Source organism: Agelaius tricolor, unplaced genomic scaffold (assembly GCF_023055355.1).
Source record: "Agelaius tricolor isolate 1412-34295 unplaced genomic scaffold, bAgeTri1.0.p SCAF_10, whole genome shotgun sequence".
In the NCBI taxonomy this organism is placed as follows: domain Eukaryota; kingdom Metazoa; phylum Chordata; class Aves; order Passeriformes; family Icteridae; genus Agelaius; species Agelaius tricolor.
The window spans coordinates 14,804,641-14,826,155 of record NW_027269270.1 but is presented as its reverse complement, the minus strand read 5'-3'; the positions used below and the strand labels follow the sequence as shown (position 1 = coordinate 14,826,155).

The 21,515-nt window shown below is 39.3% G+C and overlaps 1 protein-coding gene across 6 annotated transcripts in view; it reads right to left on the bottom strand.

The window, feature by feature from the left end:
• Nucleotides 1–21,515, bottom strand: part of CHN1 (chimerin 1) — a 94,110-nt gene that overhangs the window by 33,375 nt on the left and 39,220 nt on the right. For all 6 annotated transcript variants that reach the window (XM_071434867.1, XM_071434866.1, XM_071434865.1 and 3 more), the window contains one exon: nt 14,271–14,559. In XM_071434867.1, coding sequence (XP_071290968.1) covers nt 14,271–14,559 — 289 coding nt within the window. The remainder of the gene's footprint in view (nt 1–14,270; nt 14,560–21,515) is intronic.

The following is a 21,515-nucleotide window of genomic DNA, read 5'->3' as shown; positions in this document are numbered from 1 at the left end:
ATCTTTCACAGGATTGTTCTGAAGGGGAAAGAGTAGCCCAAAATTTTACTTTTTAAATAAAAGTGGTGATAATCTGCTTTCAGTGAATTTTCTTCACTTGTAGAATGCTAATGCCAGGCACAGCCTCTGCTCACATGGTGTGAGCAGAGGGTAGGAATGCTATTAAAAGAAAGGTTCAGCCTGAAAGAAGACATCTCACAAGGTGGGTGGGAAGGACCATCACACAGACTCAGCCACCAGGGACTTGTCTTGCTGCTATTCCAACACAACCACATTTACTTGGCTCATGGACACCTTCAGGCTCCCACAGTGCTCAGGTAGAAAGGAATCCTCAGGCAACAGCGAGCCCTGCTTTCAGTCACCCACAGGGGAGTTGGGTTTAAGTAGTGGTTAAATGATGAAATCTTAGTCCTGAGAAAAGTTCTGGTTTTTATGACAAAATTTTCCAAATGGACTGACTTCTAATTAAATCAGACCTTTCCCACCCCCTCCAGTGAAATACTTATGGTAAAATCTAAAGAAATGGCTATTTATATTTTTGATAAAATCATACATGATTTCTGTAGCCGCTAATGAACATTTTATATCTAGAATTTTAAAAGAAGGCTTAAAAAAATGTTTAATTGAAAATTTAATTAAACAAATTCAGCCAAAATGTTGGTTTGACTTAAAGTAAAGCTGTTAAATAAATAAATAAATAAATCCAAAGTTTAAATAATGGAAAAAATGCTGCCTGATATTGCTGCTAGAAATTACTGCATCAAAAGTGAGTTCCTTCAGTGCTGTATTGTACAATACAATTAAAGTGTATTGGTATTATTTGGGAAGACTGTATGCTCCAAGTGGTGTGCTTACCATGCAGAGCATACTCATAAAAAAGCAGGGAAATCTTAAGGGAATCCAACAGAAAAGTTTTTCTGTAGCTTTACTCCTAAAACCTACAGGTCACTGCAGCTGATTGGGATCTGGGTTTATTTTATTTTGTTTCTAGAGGCTGACAGGTTGTAGATTTGCTCCTGGCAGTTACTGATATGGGCCTTTGGAATGACAATTCCAAACTGTGCACCAGCAAAGAGCACCCATGTGACTACTCCTCTCTTTCAGTTACTGGCAAGGCAAAAACAATGAACATTTACTTTTCTGGGTGGCGGCACAAAAGCAAGGAACTTTTCAGTAGCAAATACAACCCATCCTTTTCCAAGGGGGGGATATATTTTGGTATATAACTATGGATCTAGACATGGCAAAAATAAAACAAAATTTTCTCAGTACCTTCAGGAAGAAGTTCTGTTTTTGATCTGGTTCTGGAGGACTTTGCTAATATCAAGTGACTTAGCTCCCAGGGAGGTCAGCAACTGGCCTGCCATGTACAGGTAATTCCAGGGGTAACTCCACATTCCATCAGTACAAATGCCACTACAGGGGTGTATGTGGGCATGTGGCAAGGGTGTGCACAGGCAGGGGTGTGATGTTGCAGTCAATAATGGTGCTCACTGGGTTTTATAAGCTATAGCTACAAGTTCCTTATGCAGCTTAAACAGTGATACACGTCCTCACAGAGTTGCACTGAGGATGAAGAAATGCAGTCCTGCCCTCAGCCCAGGACAAGCAGGAGCCACAGGGCTCTTCCCTGCAGACACCAGTGCAAGATGTCCCCAGGGCCCCAGCTGCCTGTGTTAAAATAACCCACTGCTCCAGCCCTTTCCCTAAAGAGAGACTACCAGCCTGCTTGCAAGAGGCAGGATGCGAGTGCTTGACAAAAGGAGAGCTGCCACCAAGCTGTGTGACACTGAGGCAGGAGATGCCAATCAAACACCATGATCAAAACTACCCAAAAAGCTAAGAAATGAGCTCCTAACTCTGACTGTGGTGAGGAGAGCTCTCATGCCTATGAGAACTGACAGGATCAGCCTCAGAAACTGTCTCCTTCCCACAGTCCCATTCTTCTGCCTGAGAACAAACTGCATTAAAAGGGGGCCAACCCCAACCAAACCTGGAAAAGTACAGAAGGGGACCAAGAACTGGCAGAGGACAGAAAGTACCAACCTCCCTGCCTCAGGGGCCTGGCAGCATCACTGTTCCCAGACAAACCATTGAAGATGATTTGTGAAGAAGGGAAGCATCATTAAACACTGGAATTTGTCTCCACTAAATCCTCCAGACAAAGACTGTCCTTTACAATTTCATTTTCTGCCCTTCCCATCTACCCTCCATCCTTCATAGTTTTGGTTTTGGTCCATCCTCTCCTCCTCCTCTCCTGCCAGGAGCCTGGGCCATGGAGGTGGTATGCGAAACAGTGAGTTAATGCACATGCCTTGGTCAGGTACTCCTCTCCCTGGGCAAGGCAGGAGCAGAGAGACTGGGAGGACTGTTCACATAGCTGAAGTTAATTGTTACACTCTGACACATGGCTAAACTGTGGCCAGAGAGATCTCTCTTGCAGCTACAAGGCCTTCAGGAAGAGGAGCTGAGGAAACAAGGAGCTCTGCCTAGGAGAGCAACCCTGGTCAGCCACACAGAGACTGTTCCTCAGCAGCTTCTCCATCTTGCTCCATTGAGTCAGCATTTCCTATTTCAGCTGAGAACACTGCATTTTCTCTCCATCCCTTTGTCTGGGATATGTCTCCCTGCTGGTCTGCAGAGAGCTGTGCTGCTGTGACTGAGCCTCCACTGACATTCATTGCAGTGAAGGGTCACTCCAGCAAAAGCCTCTTGATTCATGACATGTCAAGGCAGACTGTACTCCAAAAAGACCTTAAAAATAATTTATAAATGCCATGTGCTCTATAGGAGTGATAGCAGTTAAAATGTAATGCAAATTGGCAGCTGCATGAATGCTCCTCTTTCGGCAAATGCTCTTTATTACTGATATACGAAATTAAAGTATTGTAAGAACAAACAGGCTATTAAGACTAATTGTTTGAAACCACAAGGGACTGGTGGTTTTATTCCTCATCTGACCCATACTGTTATAAGGATTTCCTCAAATAAAAGGAAAGATAAAAATAAAAGAGAAGTTTAACCATACCCTTTGATAAGGAAGTAAATGTTACATTTCCTTAATAGTATCCATTTAAGAATCTTACAGATAAAATAAATCTATAATCAACCTCTGTTATATTTTTGTAACTGAAAATGTATACACTTAGGGTTAATGAAAATTGTGTAATCCACAAGGTCTTTCTATTCATATATTTATTAGGTGTTTTTTTAATTTTTGTCTTGTGGAATAGGAGTTTCAGCTACTGGTATAGCATGGGCAAATGGTATGGAAATTTCTTTTTATGTCTCATCAATATTTTCTTACCTAATATATTATACTTATTTCACATTAGTCTTGACTGGCAGTCTCATGCATCTAATACTAGCCTTCTTTTGTTCTACATGGTAATTCAATTTAGAGTAATTCAATGTATGTTATAATTGAAAACTGCAGCTCATTAATTTCTAAATACTCTTTGTATTTCAGACTACACCTGCTCCTTTGGCACAGTGTCTATTTTGAATCCATCCACTTCTTCCTGAATAAGCTATGTTGCTATGGTACATGTGCTGTCACAGTTTCTTTCTTAATCTTACTTTAAGTCCATAATCATATTCATTTATTTTAAATAAGAGTAAGAATGTAAAGTCTCCTAATCCTTCCTGAATAATCATTTGGTTTGAACCGATGAGTCAAGATGAAAACAATGTTTAACCTGAAGGAATACTAGAGTTGTCAAATGGCTCTATGCAACATGCTTGCTAAATTTATGATGGTGAAAACCTGCTCATGGGTCACCTCCCTGCAGAAAAACTAAACAATGGGGTAACCCCCAGTGCTCCCCAGCACTCCTCAGGAACCCTGATTACCACTTTGGTAGGTCCATGTGTGTCCATGGGCATAGCTGCACCAGTGGGTCAGAGTCTGTTCATTTTATACAGTGCAATTAGGCACACTTGAAAAATCAGATGGGCTGATCATCCTTCAAATGAGCCTCATGTGGACTCCCACCCCCTTGCATAAATCTCTATTTAAATCAAGACTGCTTTGAAACCTGCAATGAATGAAACCAGAGTGGAATTGGCAGCAGAATTAGTCTGCTTCCAATGTCACGTTATCAATTATTAACAAATTATCAGTTTATTTCCACCCATAAAGTCTCCTAATCCCTGATCACATTCTCAGAAAAGGCTCATTTCACTTCTGTTGACCAGTGTTCCAATTTTCTCCTCTCTCCTTTTACATATATGGTTCATCTTTCCTATTTATTCCCTCTAAGTTTCCTAATTAACATTTTAAAATGCTTCTGTCAGGAAAATTTTTCCTATAACAGCAGTAAACATCCCATTTCCCTACAGAAAGCTATAACTGTTAAAAATTCTTGAGACAGGCACTCAAGAAATCATCATCTCAAATGGTCAAAGACAGCATCTTTGAAACAAATTTAAATAACCACTTGATTTGAAAATTGAATGATTTTGAATGATTCAAAATGGGGCTGGCAACTCCCCATCATAAATCTTGGCTATACAGAATATTTACCTTTCAAGGGAGAAGCACTGGCATGTGGACAGATCATACAACCTCTGTTAGAAAGGAGAGACTCTAGGGGTTTTTATTTTTTCCCCCCAGCAAGTCTGTGGTTTCTTACAACATAATGTTTAGCTAATGTCTATTTTCAGTTGAAATACACTAGTCCCAGGTTCCAGTCTACACCTGGGATTTCAGATGTGTGTGGTCTTTCACCAATAGCTTTTATTTTGAGTACAGGTCACATCAAAGTTAAAATACTAAGTTTGGGGTATATTTGCATTACTTAAATTCATTGGAAATAAACAAAATGTTAAACCAGCACAACTTCTTTCTTAGCATGCTTTTCATCTTACTTTACAGGGCAATTTTTCATTTGTACTGCCACCATCAACTAGCACTTTAAAAAGGACACTGCTTAGAAGATTTCTACCGCTGAGGTTGTGTGAATTTTCAACAATAAAAACAGCCCAAGAGAATTAACCCATCAGGTCCATAAAAAACTTGCAGGAAGCTCTCAGCATGATCAGCTTACTGAGCAGGGAGCTGCCTTGAGAAGGAAGGCACACTGCAGTGTGGCAGAGGTGACGGGAAGCTCCCAGGCACCAGCTGTGACCAGCGCTAGCAGGGATTGGGATGGAGCCGGAGGGAATGAGAGCTGTCACTTAAGAGACTGAGCACTTGGAAATTCTGTGAAACATAACCCAGGATACTTTCTGCAATTTTTGTGCATTTGCATTAAACATACTGCTACTCTAATCATCATCCAATTCACAGAAATGCCTGAATGCAAATGTAATTCACTATCATATTAACTTTGGGAAATGGCTTCAAGACTTCTCTAGCAATGTAAAATCATCAGAAATCTTCTACCAATAAACTATTTTACACATGATATAAAGCATAGAGCTTTTAAAATGTTTCACCATTACATGCAAAATGGAAATTGGGAACAGAGTCTTTTCGTATTTTCACCGAATTCCTCCAATCCCCTCTCAAAAAGGGTAAAAGCTGCTTTCCTCTAAGTGCTACTAATCTAATTCACAAATTGGAAAATATGAAAAAAAATATTAAATCACATACACATATGACTAAGGCTTAATAGAAGATATTATACTCTGTGATACTAGCTCTAAAGTTCCTTAGGCAACTTATTTCTAACTGTTTAAGCTCTAAGAAAATGCAAAAATAATCTCCACTACACAGCAATATAATCAAAGTGCATTATAATATGACCTCACTATTAGAAACACATAATCCTTTACTTATTCTGGAAATTATATGCAAGTTGAAATTGAGGCATATCAATACTAACATGATGAAGATTAGAGCAACAACTGAGAACCAGAAATTTCAGAGTGGTGATTCTTAACTTACTGAAACATTAGGACTGTAGGAACACTAGATGCCAGAAGCAACACTGTTTCTAACTGCTGATGCCATGCAGAAGAAAGGTTAAATATGGAAAAGTTTAATGTTCTAAAAGTTAATGATCAAAGAAAGTCTTTGCAAAACTGTCAAGAGTTGCTGTCTTTGCTGATGACAAGTGTGACAGGTTTGAAATAATAGGAGCAAGTAGTTTGTTGAGCTTAGTAATAAAACTGCTCTCCTTACTTTGTTCAGTCAGAAAACATTCAGCTAGAGACTAAAATTAAGCATGAGAAGCTTTAGCTGAAAATATATTTTTGAAAGATTAAAAAGAAAGTAACAAGGACCAGAACAGACCAGCTTCTGTGGCATTTACCACAGGAAAAAATGTTCTTCTTTTCTTTCACAGTCTAATTCTTGTTTTAGGCATACCTAACTACTTCTTTTTCTGCTACTACCTCTAAAACAAGCATTTCACTCACCATGGGTCTTAAGCATTTGGTAACCACTTATGACTGGGCAATTTTTAGTGGAGCAGGTGTGCCTTCTCTAATGGGTGGGGGTGACACATCAGACCACCACAGCTCCCCATCCTTTCCATGTCTGTACAGAAGCCAAAAGACATGGATTTGTACTTGGAATCATGTAAACAGTGACCCATGTAAAATGCTTTCCCTACTCCCATCTAGACACACACAGAACAAACAGTAAGGAGAGAAAGGAGTTTATCTGAATAAAGAGAGAGATCACTGGAGAAAACCCCTGTTAGTCAGACTCCTAGCACAGATTTGAACTGGCTACACTGAGCTGCAGAAGGCATAAAATGCAAGATATTTCAGAAATTAGTTCACAACCAGAGGTGCTACCAGCTGCACTGCCCCTACTTCTCCTTGAGCCTCACATTCCAAAAATGGCCAGACCTGACCCTGCCCAGTTTATGAGATTGGACACAATCATAGCCCAAGGTGATTATCACCAGCTATACAGTGTCACATTATAAAGTTTAAGTGAGCTAAGAAACCTGTAAATAACAAAATTATCCTTTTATAGGGCTCTTAATTCAACAGTCCAGTCTGTTTCCTGTAGAAGTGATTAGTAATAGAAAATAATTAGGAGATGCCAGATGGGAGGAGGAGTTAAAAAAAAAAGACCCCAAACTCACACAGCTAAGGAATGAGAACAACAAACGAGGGAGCTGCCAGCTAGCAACCCACTGCAGTCCCTACCATCCAGAAAGCCCTGTGCACAAGCAATAAATCAGAACCACACTCCTGCTTTAGAGGCTGCTCTGAGAGAGACCCACCTTTCCCTTCTGTGGCCACTGCATGGATTATTCAGTTGTGAGAAGGCATAAAAAGTCATGGGCAGCTACAGGGGTTCTTTTAAATTAGAGGGAAAGAAGATTATAATTTACTTATTTGTGTCTATGTGGCTTCCCCACTGTACCTCTAGGAGGCCTTTCTGGAAGCCTGGAGTGTAATGCCCATAGGGAAGGTGAGCAACAGACTCCTACAGCATGCTAGGACTCAAGTCACTGCAGCTCTCCATTGCTCATCTCGAGTTGAGCTGGAGCTCAGTGGCCAACTACTAAGGTCCTCTAGGGTGGGAAAACTGGTTCTCACCCTGAAGAGTGCCCAAAGGAAGCTATCCTCTGTGGCTCTTCCATAGCAAAAGGAGAGTCCTCCCTCTCTCCCTGTGTGTCTTCTTGTACTAGCCATGCCAGCTACAAAACAAATTTCTGCCAGTACATGTAAGAGAGGCTAGGGCTATATTTAATGAAGGGCATTAAAAACGTAGCCAGATCCAAACCACCAAGTATAGAAACCCTGAAAAGAACTGAGGCGAGGGCTTCACACTGACTGACCTCACAACACCCAGAAACATAGGAAAGGAGTAACAGTTTATTCACTGCTAATGGTATCATTTTATCAGTAACAACACAAGCATTATACTTCAGAATTAATTGCACAGCAACTGTACTGCTTTACAGCCTTTTTAACAGCTCTGCACGCTATTCATCTTACAAAGGCTCAATCAGGCACAGGGCATATGCTGAGGGTAATTACTCACCACACTTCTGCTGAGGGTCTCTCTCATGTGTGAGTCTGAAAGAGTAGCTGCACTCTATTTCACATGGCAGCTGCCTGTCTCAGTATAATTTGACACCAAACTTTCTGAAGACTGTATCTTTGTGTACACATCTCACATGTCAGATCATAAAAGAGCCACACTTTGCTGAAAAAGCAGAAAGTAACTTTAAAGGTCATCTCAGCAAGCAGTGAATAGACTTGTACCCATGACAAAAGGCTGAAGAAGGATGCTGATCCTCAACTGTATTTACCTTCAGACCACAGGGAACACCTCTACAGGAGTAGCATAGCAACAGGAGGTGCAGTCTCTGCTTGAAATGCAGGCTGACCTGAGGCCCAACTCATTTTCTGCAGGCTGTGGAGCCTTATTTGTTCTGACCCTTGTAATACTGGACCAGCAACAGGCAACTGGGCTACCAACAACACAAGCACACAGCTTCTACTTCAGGTTAATCCCCCCCATTATGGGGTAAGCATTACATTAATGTGCTCTGGAGGTGCAGACACACACACACACACACACAGAGGCAGGCAGGGAAGTCCTGCAGGCTCACTGGAATCAGCCAGGAGGCCATTTGTAACCTGCAGGAATTAACTGAGCACGGCTGGGCACGAACCAGAGCTGGCACCAACAGAAGAAGAAAGAATTTGTCTTGCAAGAAACAGGAGAACTATGGGACAGTACTCAACACTGGAGGTCCAGACCCTTAAAAAACAAGTTTTGTTTCCTAATTTATCTTTTATAAGCATGAGATACTGATAAGAGTAAACTAGATGTTCTGTGTGTGACCTGGGGTTTAAATTAGCTAAGTGCATGCTTCATTTGGAAGCTCTGAATCTTAAAACAAAATCAGTTTATATGAGCTTTTTTAGTAAATCAATTTTACTGCCATAATGAACACAAATAAGGGCTTGGGTTACTCTTGGTGATTATAAGTAGAAAAAGCACTCTGCAGTTTGGAGAAAAGAATTATCTTTGTACTGATATCTGTACACTGGACAACACGTGCACTTAACTCTCCCTTCCTGGGTATTGATAAACACAGGGTTAAGTTAAAACCATATATGTTTGCAAATATGCACCATAACCATCTGCAGTTTTAGTTTGGCCTGTGTGTGCCATACCTAACACCACAGATGACACTGGTTCCCCACCAACAGAAATGCTAATGCACAGAAAGGAAAGATGAGGAAGACTGAGGCTGGGGCAATCTCTTCTGAGCATGATGTTGCATATGCTGGAGCAGCTACCTAAAAAGTAGGCTTGTCTTTCATCCTGCTAAGAACTTTCTTGGAATTGACAAAATTGTCTGTGCTTTGAAGTCTCTGCTGAAAGATGGGCTAAACCCAGAAGAAATAAATAGAAGTTTCTGCCTTCCACAGAGTTATGTTTTATTTATAAATTACATTAAAGTTAGAGAGTGATTGTCATGGACACCCGCGCAGGGACTGGAAAGGAACATTTGTGAGAAAAGAGTTGACAATCTCCTCCAGTTAACCCATGGGATTCTTCAGTGCTCAGTGTCCTGCATCTTTAAATGTACTTTAAGGTAAACATTCATTAGCTGAACTTCTAAAAACATGATTGCCCTTGTTACAGCTATGGCTTGTTTAGATGCTGTGTACATTATACACCCATCTTTGAAGTTAATTCAAGTAAATGGAAATATTTCAAACAACTTCCAGCATCAAGATTGCTTCAGCTCTCAAAGCACACTTTCCTCCCTGATTATGAAGACCAGGTCTTTTTGAGCCCCATCAGTTCCAGAATTGGCACCAAACTGGTGCTGTTCAAAGCTCTGTGCCTCTATCATAGACCTGGATAAGGGTGCCTGTACTTCCATGCCAGCTACTGCAACTCCCTCAGCTTCAGCCTCTCATGTGCTGTCCCTGAAGATAAAATAAGCCATGGTGAAGGAAAAGTTTAAGCAGATCTTACTAACAGATTTGACTGAGACCAAAAGTAGAAAAATAGTAGTGACATTAATGAAAATAGAAGTGTTAGTTTAAGGCTGGAAAGTAAGACTGGTCCCTCTGCAAACACCTGAAACTATCGCCCTTGATTTTGTATGTGGAGTCTATTACAAATTTATTAGAAATGTACACAGATCACACTTAACTTAGTCATCTGTATGATCTTTGGAGGCAGGTATAAAAGCATATTTCCTACTAAAATGATACAGATTGACATTTTCAGATCTCCTTGCACAGAGTTGCAGAAAATCAGCCTTCTTTACTATAGAGGGAAAAATGGTATCACCACCTAAGGTAATGGAAAACAGAAAAAGAAGATTGCTTTTGTTGGGTGACTGCTGCCACAAACCTTCTCTCAGTTCTTTCCATCTATAGAAATTGAATGGAATGTAGTACAGTCTAGAAGGGGTCTTTAATTGATTTGCAGCCACTAAGTTTCTTGAAGAAATAGCACATATCACCAAAGCAAACATGAATAGATGTGATTCAGTTGCTATCCTAACATTTACCCCAGGATTTCATTTTGAAAGACAGGATAACTCATAACTAATGATTTCATTTTTTCATAACAAATATTAAATCTTGAATCAATCACTCATATAACTTCTTACACATAATGCATATTATAAGGAAATCAAAAACATGTCAAAATGAAAAAAGAATGTTTTGCAAGGCTTTAAAGAAGGACTTTGATATATGTCTCTAGATATTTACTAATTTCTGAGAGCTACCATTTTTATAAGGTGTTTAACTGAACCAAGTGATCTGCTCTAAGGCCATAATTGCCTTTGAGAGTACAGAATGTTCAGAGACCCATCAGTATTCAAAGCACAGGAGGAATACTAAATCTTATGATACTGACTATTATTTCCACTTCCACACTAGGTCATGCAGATTGAATCCACATGGGAAACCCTCTTTTAAATCATCCTTAGCCCACTCTTAACACAGACCATGATGGCTCCACGACTGAGTTCTGAACAATTTGCAGACTGTTTTGGGAACCAGCATCACCCTTTTAGCACAACAGCTAAAATGTCTACTTGGGACATTCAAGCAGGACAAGCACTCTCCTGTTTTCAGTCTCTCCTCCTCCAGTTATGTCTTGACTAATCAGTAATTCCTTCACAGGTTAGGAAAAGCATTAAATTATTAAACAGGAATTTAAACTTTTAATGTACATGGTATGCAGTTATATTCTTTCTCTTTATCAGTGAAGCTCATGCTGTGTAGTGGATTATATTTTCCCACCAAAAACTGCATCTTAAATCATGCCACAATATGGTCTCTTGCACAACTCAGGAGTACTGCAATTTCTGTCTTACGATCCTTATCTAATGATTGCATAAGTTGTGACTTTTCATCTCTTTCAGTCTTTAAATCTTTCCCCTTTACTAGGGCTCCTTTATAATATATTGCAATTGAAAAGTGTCACCCAACACATACTGAATTCTTCTACGATACATTAATTACAGAAAGAGCAGGGAACAAATAAAGTATTCCAAGTGCCTGCTGGGAGGCATCTAACACAAAATGCAGCATTTCCTGCTACTGCCCCACACCAAACTGCCCCTTTAATATTTCATTCTCAAGCTTGGGGTGTATTCTCTAGCTGCCCAGTTTCCATGGCAGAAAGTGAGACTCCATTCCCACCAGCTGTTCCACAGGCTCTGTTTTTGTGTCTCTTCTTTCCTTCTGAAGGACTTATATTCCATACACCACCCACACATGACTGGGCAACAGGCACAGGCACAAATTTAGATTTGTATCTGAACAGCCTCAGAGCCTGCAAATCTGGGAACATATTTTGGCTCAGGATGATCAGATGATCACATTGAAGACCCAGACTTCTTTCTCTCTTTACAGAGGAAGAAGCATACAGTGCAGAAGCTACATTACAAAACTGATAAAGATGCATTAATTGCCAGATGCTGTACAAACTGAGGAAATTTTCATCCTCACCATGGGGCTAATGGGCACACAGATCTTACTGCTTGGGTCATAAAACAATGGGGTTTTTTTGAGTTGAACTCTGAACAATTTTCTTTGGTTCATTACAATTCAATGATATTCTCCTCATATTGGACAACAGAAATCAACCTGCCAGCCCTGCCACCAAAAAGAAAGAAAAACTACTTGACCTATTTATAAATTCTGCTTGTTCCAAATGCTGAGGTTGCTGGTGGGATCAGGTGCTGGTCATGGGTCTGAATGCCTTACTCTGATTTGCTGGGTTAAGTGAGATGCAGGAAAATCTGTGCCATCTTCCCACCAAAACCCTGAGAGGTGCAAAGACAGCCAAGATGTCACCTCTGTGCCACTCCACAGTGAGAAAGACCACACTGTACTGTCCCCATGCAGCCACAGATAGCAACCCCAACAGGACAATCACTCAAAAAGTAAACTGAAAACTCCACATTTAACTATCCTGTGATGTCTGTGTGCCTCAGTGTGTTCACATCAATAGAGTTCCAAGACAAAATAAAGAAGAGTATTAAAACCTGGGCTTCAAGACTGAAAACACCACTGCTGTTGAACTGTTTTGTGGCTGAAGCCCCTTTAGCCACTTGTAAGTTCCAGATGAAGGGTGTGGGATGCTGAGATTACTTATCTAATCTGTTTAAAGTTTTTTTACATAAAATTTCAATCTTTGAGAAATATTCAATAGTCCTTGAGCTATTTAATGAAAAATGTTTCAAAACAGATGGTGAGTGACATAACACAATGTAATCCATGGAAAAACAGCATTCTTCAACACTAATCATTGAAATCTCTTTACTATGAACACTGTTTCATCAATCTAAAAAATGTAACAGAACAGAGTTCTGCTGTCACTTGAAAGTTTATAAATGCAGGAAAAGTTAATTTTACCAAAGAAACCCGAAGTGGTAACTTCCAGAAGACTTAGAGAAGATTTTTACCCAGGCTTTGCATTATAATAAACTGTCTATGATAATATGCAAAAAGAATCCTTTTGAAACAGCAGGCTGGAAGCAGTGGCTGTCAGGAACTGTAAGCGATAACTCACCCCTCTACTACTGCTACCTAACAGGCGAGAAATTGGATATTAAATGTGGTCAGCTAGCTTCAATATCCCAGCAGTATTTCTTTTGTCAAAATGATCTGATAACAGTGAAGATTCATACTTTAAGCTAAGTTGGGTGCTTCATCTCTCAGCAAATTCAGCGCAGAATGACAGATTCTGCTGAAGGAGGATTTGAAGGACCAAAGCTATGAGCCTCTCCCTCTGTGGACTCAGTATGGAGCTTAGTTTCACTGTAATAGCTATGTATGCTGGAAATTGTCAGTCAGACCTTTCCTCCACATCCACAAAAACTAAAATCACACATTTCTGATTGGAGAGACAAAAGATCCCAACTAAAGTTAGCATTTTGTCTACATACTATGAGCATATTAGATAGGCCTAATGTATATCATCCTGAAGTTTGTGAAATAGGGAAACATATCAGATTACTATACATGCATTAACACCTACAGGCGTGTAAAAATAACTTTTAAGAATACTTTCATTTGTCAGATTTTCAATAAACAAAGTATTTCATTTAACACAACGGAATTTACATTATGGTTTCCTTTTATGTTTAGTCTCTGAAACACAAAATTTCAGGCAGCTGCTTTGTCTGCCCAGTACATTCCCAATCTCCCTTAATATTTTTATGTTCACTGGTTCTAAGATTTCTTCCTTCTTCGTTTTTCTTTTATAATCCAGGATGCAATTATTTCTCAGCTGATACTGCAACTCTCTGAAGAGAGCAATCCCTCTTTGCAAGTCTGGCTGAGGCCAAAAATAGCTCTGTCAGCTTCTGACAGGCTGAACTTAGCCAAGTGAAATGCTTTAACATTTTATCAACCTAATGAACAGTCTTATTTATAATGTGGACAACTTTACTGTCATTATACGCAGACTGCTGAATAGGTTATGGAATGCATTTGTTTGGGGAAATCTGAATATATTAAGAAATCAAATGCAATTGTCTTATATACTGTAAACAATTTCAAGATTAAATATTCTTTGCCCATTTGAAATAAAGGAGTGGCTTAATGGTAACATCCATAGCTATAAAAACACCTGAAGAATCACAATGACAAATAACTAACCTCCAAATCATGAAAATTTGCAATATGCAAAAATTACCATTACAAAATTCTATAACCAGTTTAAATATTACTGTTAATGTAACAGTGGAAATAACTATGTAGACTGAATAGCTGCAGAGACTTTAGTACTTATAGTAGAGGGGAAAGGTTAAAAGTACAAAAGAAAAAGTCTAACAGAAAAAAAGCGTGGGTTAACAATTGCTTACCCTCTTTTCTGCTACCTCATCCTCTCCTGTAGACTCTTTGCCATCATGTTCATCTCTCAGGGTTGGCATATGCTTTTTGTGTGCTGGCTCTCTGTTTAAGGTTGTATATCCTATGTGTTCATAAATTGGATTAATTGTCATCTTGGAAATGTATTCAGCTGCCTTCGTTTCAATATAAAGAGTAATCAATCCATCTGTCACCAGGTCATGGATGGACTCAAAACGTTTCTCCCCAACAAAGTGTTTTCCATCGTAGTAGAGTCTGAAGTTTCTGGTTTGACTTCCAAATCTGCCTCAATGAAATGGGAAAGTTGTTTTTTTTAAAGAACAGTAAGCAGAATAAATAAGAGTAAGCAAGCCTTTGCAAACAATTAAAAACACTTTATCACTTAAAGCTGTGACTATGCTCTGTGTCTGGTCCAGCCGAGCTGGGGAGCTACTACTTAGCACAGATAGGAAGGAGAGATCAACAGCAACTGCAGAGAGATAGCCAAAACAGTACTGTCCCAGAAGGAGCTGCTTGTTCTGGTATTCTTTTAGCCTTTCCATTATCTATGGAAAAACTGAAAAATTACTTCACACTCCTTATGGCTTTTTTTAGTGCTTTGCTACTTTATCACTGCAGTCAATTGGCTTGGCTCTGCTATGAGGAGCTCTCATAACAGAGCCCTCTATTAGAGCCCATCAATCCGCAGCTCTGATGCTGTCTCAGACCTCTGCTCCCCTGCCTGCTGCAGGAAGAGGCCATTCAAGGTTCAGCTGAGCTCCAGTGCCAACAATTACACTGAAGCAGAACTGCTGCCAGAACCCGAGCAGCACAGGACAAAATGGCACAAGGGCAAGCATTCTTTATTCCTGGCCAAAGGCCCAGGACTAACTCTTCAAGCTTTGTACAGAAGTCCTTCTGTGTTCTGCTTGTTAAGTCCCAAGCTTCAAGCAAATCTTTGTAATATACAGGATACATAACATGAAAACTATCCAACACCAGCATTCTGCATCAGGATGGAACAGCATTTTGATACAGGCTCTTAGCAACCATAAGAATGCTCAATTTACCTGAACAGCAGCATATTTTTAAAAACTGCACTAAGAATCTGCAACCATTTTCTGCCTCAGAGCAGTTTAAACATGTGAAAACACACTAGTGTTTGCACTTGGCAACATTTCCTGTGGGGAAGATGGAGGCAAGAAGCTGCTTTCACAGCTCACTCCAGTGCTGTTCTGTGGTCCGACAGCAGCGAGGGTATTGGCCCCCTTTTGAGGTCAGATGTGCCAAATTAGTTTTAAGAACTAAATTTGAAAGGATGGATTGGTTTCACTTTACAATCAAATGCTTCATTGGAGATGTTAAGGAACACAGTAAATAATGAAACTTTGCTGAAGTGGCTCCTCTGCTCAGTGGGACCTCGCCAAACAGGGGAAAGCATAATTTTAGACCTCGCCTCAGGTGAAATATTACATTCTTCTTGCAAATATGGGAAAAAATACACAGTTCTGGAATCTGTATTTTTTTCTCTGTTCTACATCAAAACGCCAAACCTTCCCATCACCCTATCAACAGTTCTGACATGACTGCAACTTCAGATGCTGCTATTTCTGCAAAACACTCAAATGTAAATGCAATCTGTATCCTGCTCAGGAAAGGAAAGGGGACACAATGTGTAAGAACTATGTGGGCATTTTCCTGCAGATTAACTGGTACTTCCATGCATATTTTTATGCCATAGAAACTAAAAGGTCATTGAATCAAACATGAGAAATTACAAAATGACAGAAAGAAATACATTTTTACCCAAGGCTAATTTCATCACAGGATGCAGTTCTGAGTGAATACAAGTCATACAGAGAGCAGAAAGATAATGTCCTGAGTTACAGCAGAAGGAGCAGATGTATTCAAACTTACTCCTCAGGACACCTTTAGTGTATTGCAAACAAGCTTTGACCACGAGATGTCCTCTTCATACACCCTTGACTGTCAGAGAAGTCCACATGAGCCAAGAGTGCTCAGCACTTTGCAGTGCCAAAGTGAGCAACCTTCACTGTCATCTGCTCAAGTCAGTGGGAAATAATGCACACTGAGCACATACAAGCACCTTGATGGCTCTCACTTCATCTGGAGAACCGAGTAAGTTTGAAGGTGAAGAATGATGGGCCTTAAATGACATAGACATTAGAATTACTTATATTAAGAGATGCAGGTGAACTGCTGCTCTCATCAGTAACATCTGCTCTGACTACTTAAAGCAGAGTTTCAAGCAAGCTGGAGGTCACTTATTGCTCTTAGTTTTCCAGAAGTATTACACGAATTTTATCAAGAGTTGATAACACACAGAAAAGCATCACAAGGCCTAATACTAAGTACACACAATGTTTTGATTTTAGCAACATCCCTCAAAATCTAAAACCAGTCTTGCCTGGTTTTGAAGTCCTGTTCTGAAGAACAAGGTGACCAAATACAGAAAAGAGACAGAACTTGTTAAAAGGTTAGTTGTCTTTCCCACAGGGTCAGAAGGCGTACCCTCCTACCCCAGGTGTGTTTTACTGAGCAGCCCCTATGCTCTAGACCTGTTCAGACTGCTGCACATGGAGTGTGTCATTGAGAGATGCTATAAGGAATAGAGTTGCCAAGAAATGAATGGTTTGCCTTTATCTAATTTCCCATTTGTTCCAAATCGATTTTTTTTTCTTTATTCTTTTCTAATTGGATATGTTGTGGAGAAAGATACTGGTATTCACATAGAATCCTACCAGTAATAAGGCAATAAACCCCCAAAATCTCCACAAATCAATGAAACACTAGCCTTTAACAAGACTGTACTGTCAATAATGTGTCTCAGAATCCCATTTTATTTCTTTCAAATTAATTTCCTTTTTTCCTGACTACATAATGACACTATTTTTATCAAATTACAATATTAAAAAAACATACATGTTCAATTGAAAATTATTAATAAAGACTTAATCTTCAATCTCACTTAAAACTATGGTTTAAATTTTTCCACTAGCAAGACTATTTCCTTATGTTTACTTTCTGTAACATTCCTGCAGCCTAGTTAATTATACATCACCGTGGCAACTAAGTAGAGCCAAGATTTGATATTTCAACTTCCTGATGCTCTCCTAAAGGCAAGTACTAGTACCAGCTGTTTTTTATTTAATAAATAGAAAGTGGGACACAGATAAAGTATGTTCTCTTTTGGTTTATACAGGGGAACATCAGATGTTTTTCCAAGAAAAAGAATTAGACCTCTGACATGTTAAACAGTCTCATTGTGTCCACTGTGCATTTGTTTGCAAGCAGCAGGACTAGAGATAAAAGACTTTTTTTATTCCAAGTTGTCTGAAAAGCAATCACTGTCCAGTTCCTTTGGTTGCCAGTGGGGCAGAGTAGATAACGTGGGAAAATGTATTAAACAGTAGAGCCAATGTGGCTGGTAATAAAGGATAATAAAGGACTGAGGAGTTGAATTGGGTATCACGCCATGAGAGACAGGCCTCAGAATCAGCCACCTACCTGTATGCAGCATTCAGTAAAGAAACAAAAGGAAAAAGGGAAGGATTGAGAGCACAGATACACTCTCTTAGCATCTGAGAGGATGAATTTTACAGTCCACATACAGAATTGTACAGTAGCTATTCACCACTTTCACAGGCTATTTTATGATGAGAAGAATTTCTAGACACAGGCATTGGTTAGAGTGCATAGCTGCAATCAAATGACAAATTAATACCCCTCAGGACTACCCATGTCCTCCTTCATTTCAAGCAACTTCATACACTGAACTGGGAAAATTTAAGACTGAGACTAAAGGTCACTTGGACCTAATCTTCCCTTGGAGAAAGAGTCTTAATGTGCTTTGCAGCCAGAAAGCAGAAGTCTTTCTTAAAATTAGGTGCCAGAATTTCACTTCTATTTTTTGAAAACTGAACCAACACTTATGACTAGACTCTTGACACTCCATAAAAAGCCACAGGAATATAAGGAATCTTGCCATCATGAATGTCTCTTAATCATGCTGTGTTCTTGGTAGTGAAAACAAATTATTCCATAGATCCTCTTTTGGCCCATTTCCTTGTCAAAGAAAGACAAGCCTTGCATGCAGCCAAAACCTCTTCTACACAATTATCCCTGAAGATCTCCAGCTCCTGAAAGAAGCTTTTTTTTTTTAATATTCATTGGCAACAACATTTCTGATAATGGCCAGGGTACTGCAAAACCTGCCAACTTCCCAGAATACCTGCCTGAAAAATAACATAGTTTTCAAAACCTGAGCAGTATTTTACAAGAACACAATACGTATAAATGCAATCAAATACATTAGGGGTTGATACAAATCGAGACAAAAAAATCCTTGCTGCTATGGCTGGGAAGGGTGGCAGAGTACAGTCACTATGGATAGTTTTCCAGAGCCATTTGGAAGGGCAGTACTGGCCAGCTGACTGTTGCTTGATGAACATTAATTTAGTGTAAAGCTATCTCTAAAACCTGGTAACACCCATGCTGAATGCATGATACTTGAGTTCAGCATGGAAAAAGTATGGCATCCTTCCAAAGAGAAAAGAGATCTTAGACCTGCTACTGCAATGTGCCCATCCCCTGCCAATGCAGACACAACCTTGCACTCCCTCTGTCTAACCTGGATCAAACAAAAAGGCTCAGAGCCTGTAGAGTATCACTGATAACAGCTCCCCAGCAGTCTCTCTCAACTGAGGCTGAAGACATCAGTGCCCAAACTTCCTTGTCAAAGCTGGAAAACAATTCTGCATAAATGGCATGCCAACAGCAGGCAGGGAGGACCAGAGCAGTGGCACTTTCCTGTGGATCATAAACACTGTCAGGGACAAAACAACTGCCCTAGGGCATCAGCAGTAGGCAACAACTGCTGAAAGCAATGAAGAAAAAGTGTTATCAGCCCTTGGTACCTGTATAGAGCATTTCACAAATAAATCTAACAAAATTAGAAAATAATTTCTTTGCTTCAGTGTATTATTTTACCATCAACAGCTGATTTTCACCATCTTAAAATTTTGAAAATATGTCAGCTGATCAAGTACCTGGTATGCTAGTAATATGCAGTAAGAACACTTAATACTTAAGGTAAATGTTACTGCTCTTGATCAGTGGTAAGCATTTGAAAATAATCTGTTTGGTTTGAACAGATGCATTACCTCTTCTTAGTACTGTGCCTGTATGCCTTATTCTATTTAACCTTATATAAATTACTGGGATCCATTTGATGATTGAATCAGAATCAATACCAATGTTTTGGGCACTGGTTTACTGCTCTTTCTACCTGGTGACAGTTCCATGCTTCCTGGAAATAGACTCACTGTGGTTAGTGGTTAAGACACATTTGAATTCTACATGCACACAGGAATGTATTAAAAGCCTGGTGTCTTCTCTTTACATGAGAGCAATATTTGGAGACCTATGCCAGCTTGCCTGGATAAAGATCATCTGGAAATGTTACTTGCAGGAAAGTTACTAACTTTCACAATTGCCTAACACATAAATAAGGCTTACAAAAAAATTCAAAGAAATGTTCTTCAAGAGTTAATTTTACCACGTGGCTTCATGTTACAGAGAGCTTTCATATTACTTTAAAATAGAACTGTGTTTCAATCCATCTAAATTAAGGTATCAACCCTACCACTGTCTGCTCAGCAAACTTCAAAATGTGCATGCAAACTTTACTCAATGTAAAACATTTTCATTTTAGGTCATATATGACATTGTTTTTCTGGTCTATTTTGAAGTAGAACAACATGAGCAATGTAGCAGGAATTCCACTGCAATTGTGTACTATGGAGAGAAAACTGCCACAGCATAATGCTCAAACACGATCATTTTTGTTTCACTTAGAGTAGCTTTTCCTACAAGGGTTTAAGTTCATAGAGACCAAGAATGGTTGGAAATGCACCTTGAAAGGTTGTCCAGTCCAATCTCCCTGCAATAAGCAGTGACATCTTAACTTAGACCAGGATGCTCAGAGCCCCATCCAATGAATTTTCCCAGGTATGGAACATCTGCCACTTCTCTGGGCAACCTGTTCCAGTTTTTACCACTCTCATCATAAAAAAAAATTTATTTTGTATCTACTCAAAATCAACCTCCCTTTAGTTCAAAAATTACTCATGACTGTCATATTTCTCTTTTGCTTCTCTAGACTTGCTCACACTAAAAGCAACTTGCTCCTAATTTATTCTTCTAAAACAACGTGGATATTTTAATTCAGTATATCAAGGAAACCAGAGTGGAAGACATCAAGTGAAAACCCAAAGAAATGTTCTTATTGTAAAATAGCTTTGCAAGTCCAGAAAAGGTTTTTGAAGAGCAGAGTGGAGCAACATTATTTTTGCTATTGTTCCTGTTTGTTTGGGTTTTTTCCTAAGGTACACAGCGGGTTGTTGTTCAGGGTCTCAAGAAAACCCAAATTCACTTAAGATTAAAAAGAAAGAAGCTACAGTAAGATTTCTGTTCCACAGAGATTTTGTCAAATCTGATTTGCCTTAAGCCACTGCTAATTCAAAGCTTACAACGCAGGTTTACTTAACTTACTTAAAGCTATTACTGAATTTACTATTCACTTAACTTGTTTTCTCAGTGTATTCTACCTCTAATCTTCTGGTACTCACTCATCCCTTCTTGCAAACAGTGAGATTCACCAATATACACATCATGCTCTCTAAATGGTTTTTCCTCAAAGCTGCCTTCCTTGACAATAAACAAGCATAATAACATAAAATGACATAGTTCCTGCATATATAACATGCATTGTTAGAATTCTTGGGGCTACTAACAGTTCATCAATGAAGATTAATAGCTTTTTGACTATTATATTCTGTTTTTCTAGAATACAATTTCTTCTTTCATCCAAGTGCAGCAATAAATGGGGCAGATGTCAATTTATTACTGAAACTGTTAGAGTTCATTTATCTCAAGATACAAAGGAAAAAAAATTAGCTTGATTCTCTTTCTAGCGCCTATCAAATCAGGAGGAACCATACTCAGCTGAGCTTCACCAAGTATAAAGGAGGGAGAAGGGAAAGGAAAACTGGGCCAGATAATACGTACTGGTGTCAGTTCTTTTGGTGTTTGAATAATTAATAAATGTTTTGATGAAGACAATTATGACATTAAACAACAATGTAAGATTATTGTGTGCTATCTTCAAAACACGTCTATAAAGCACCCACAGTATCTACAGCTGATGAAGTACAGGAATAAAGGTGTTTCTCCAAATA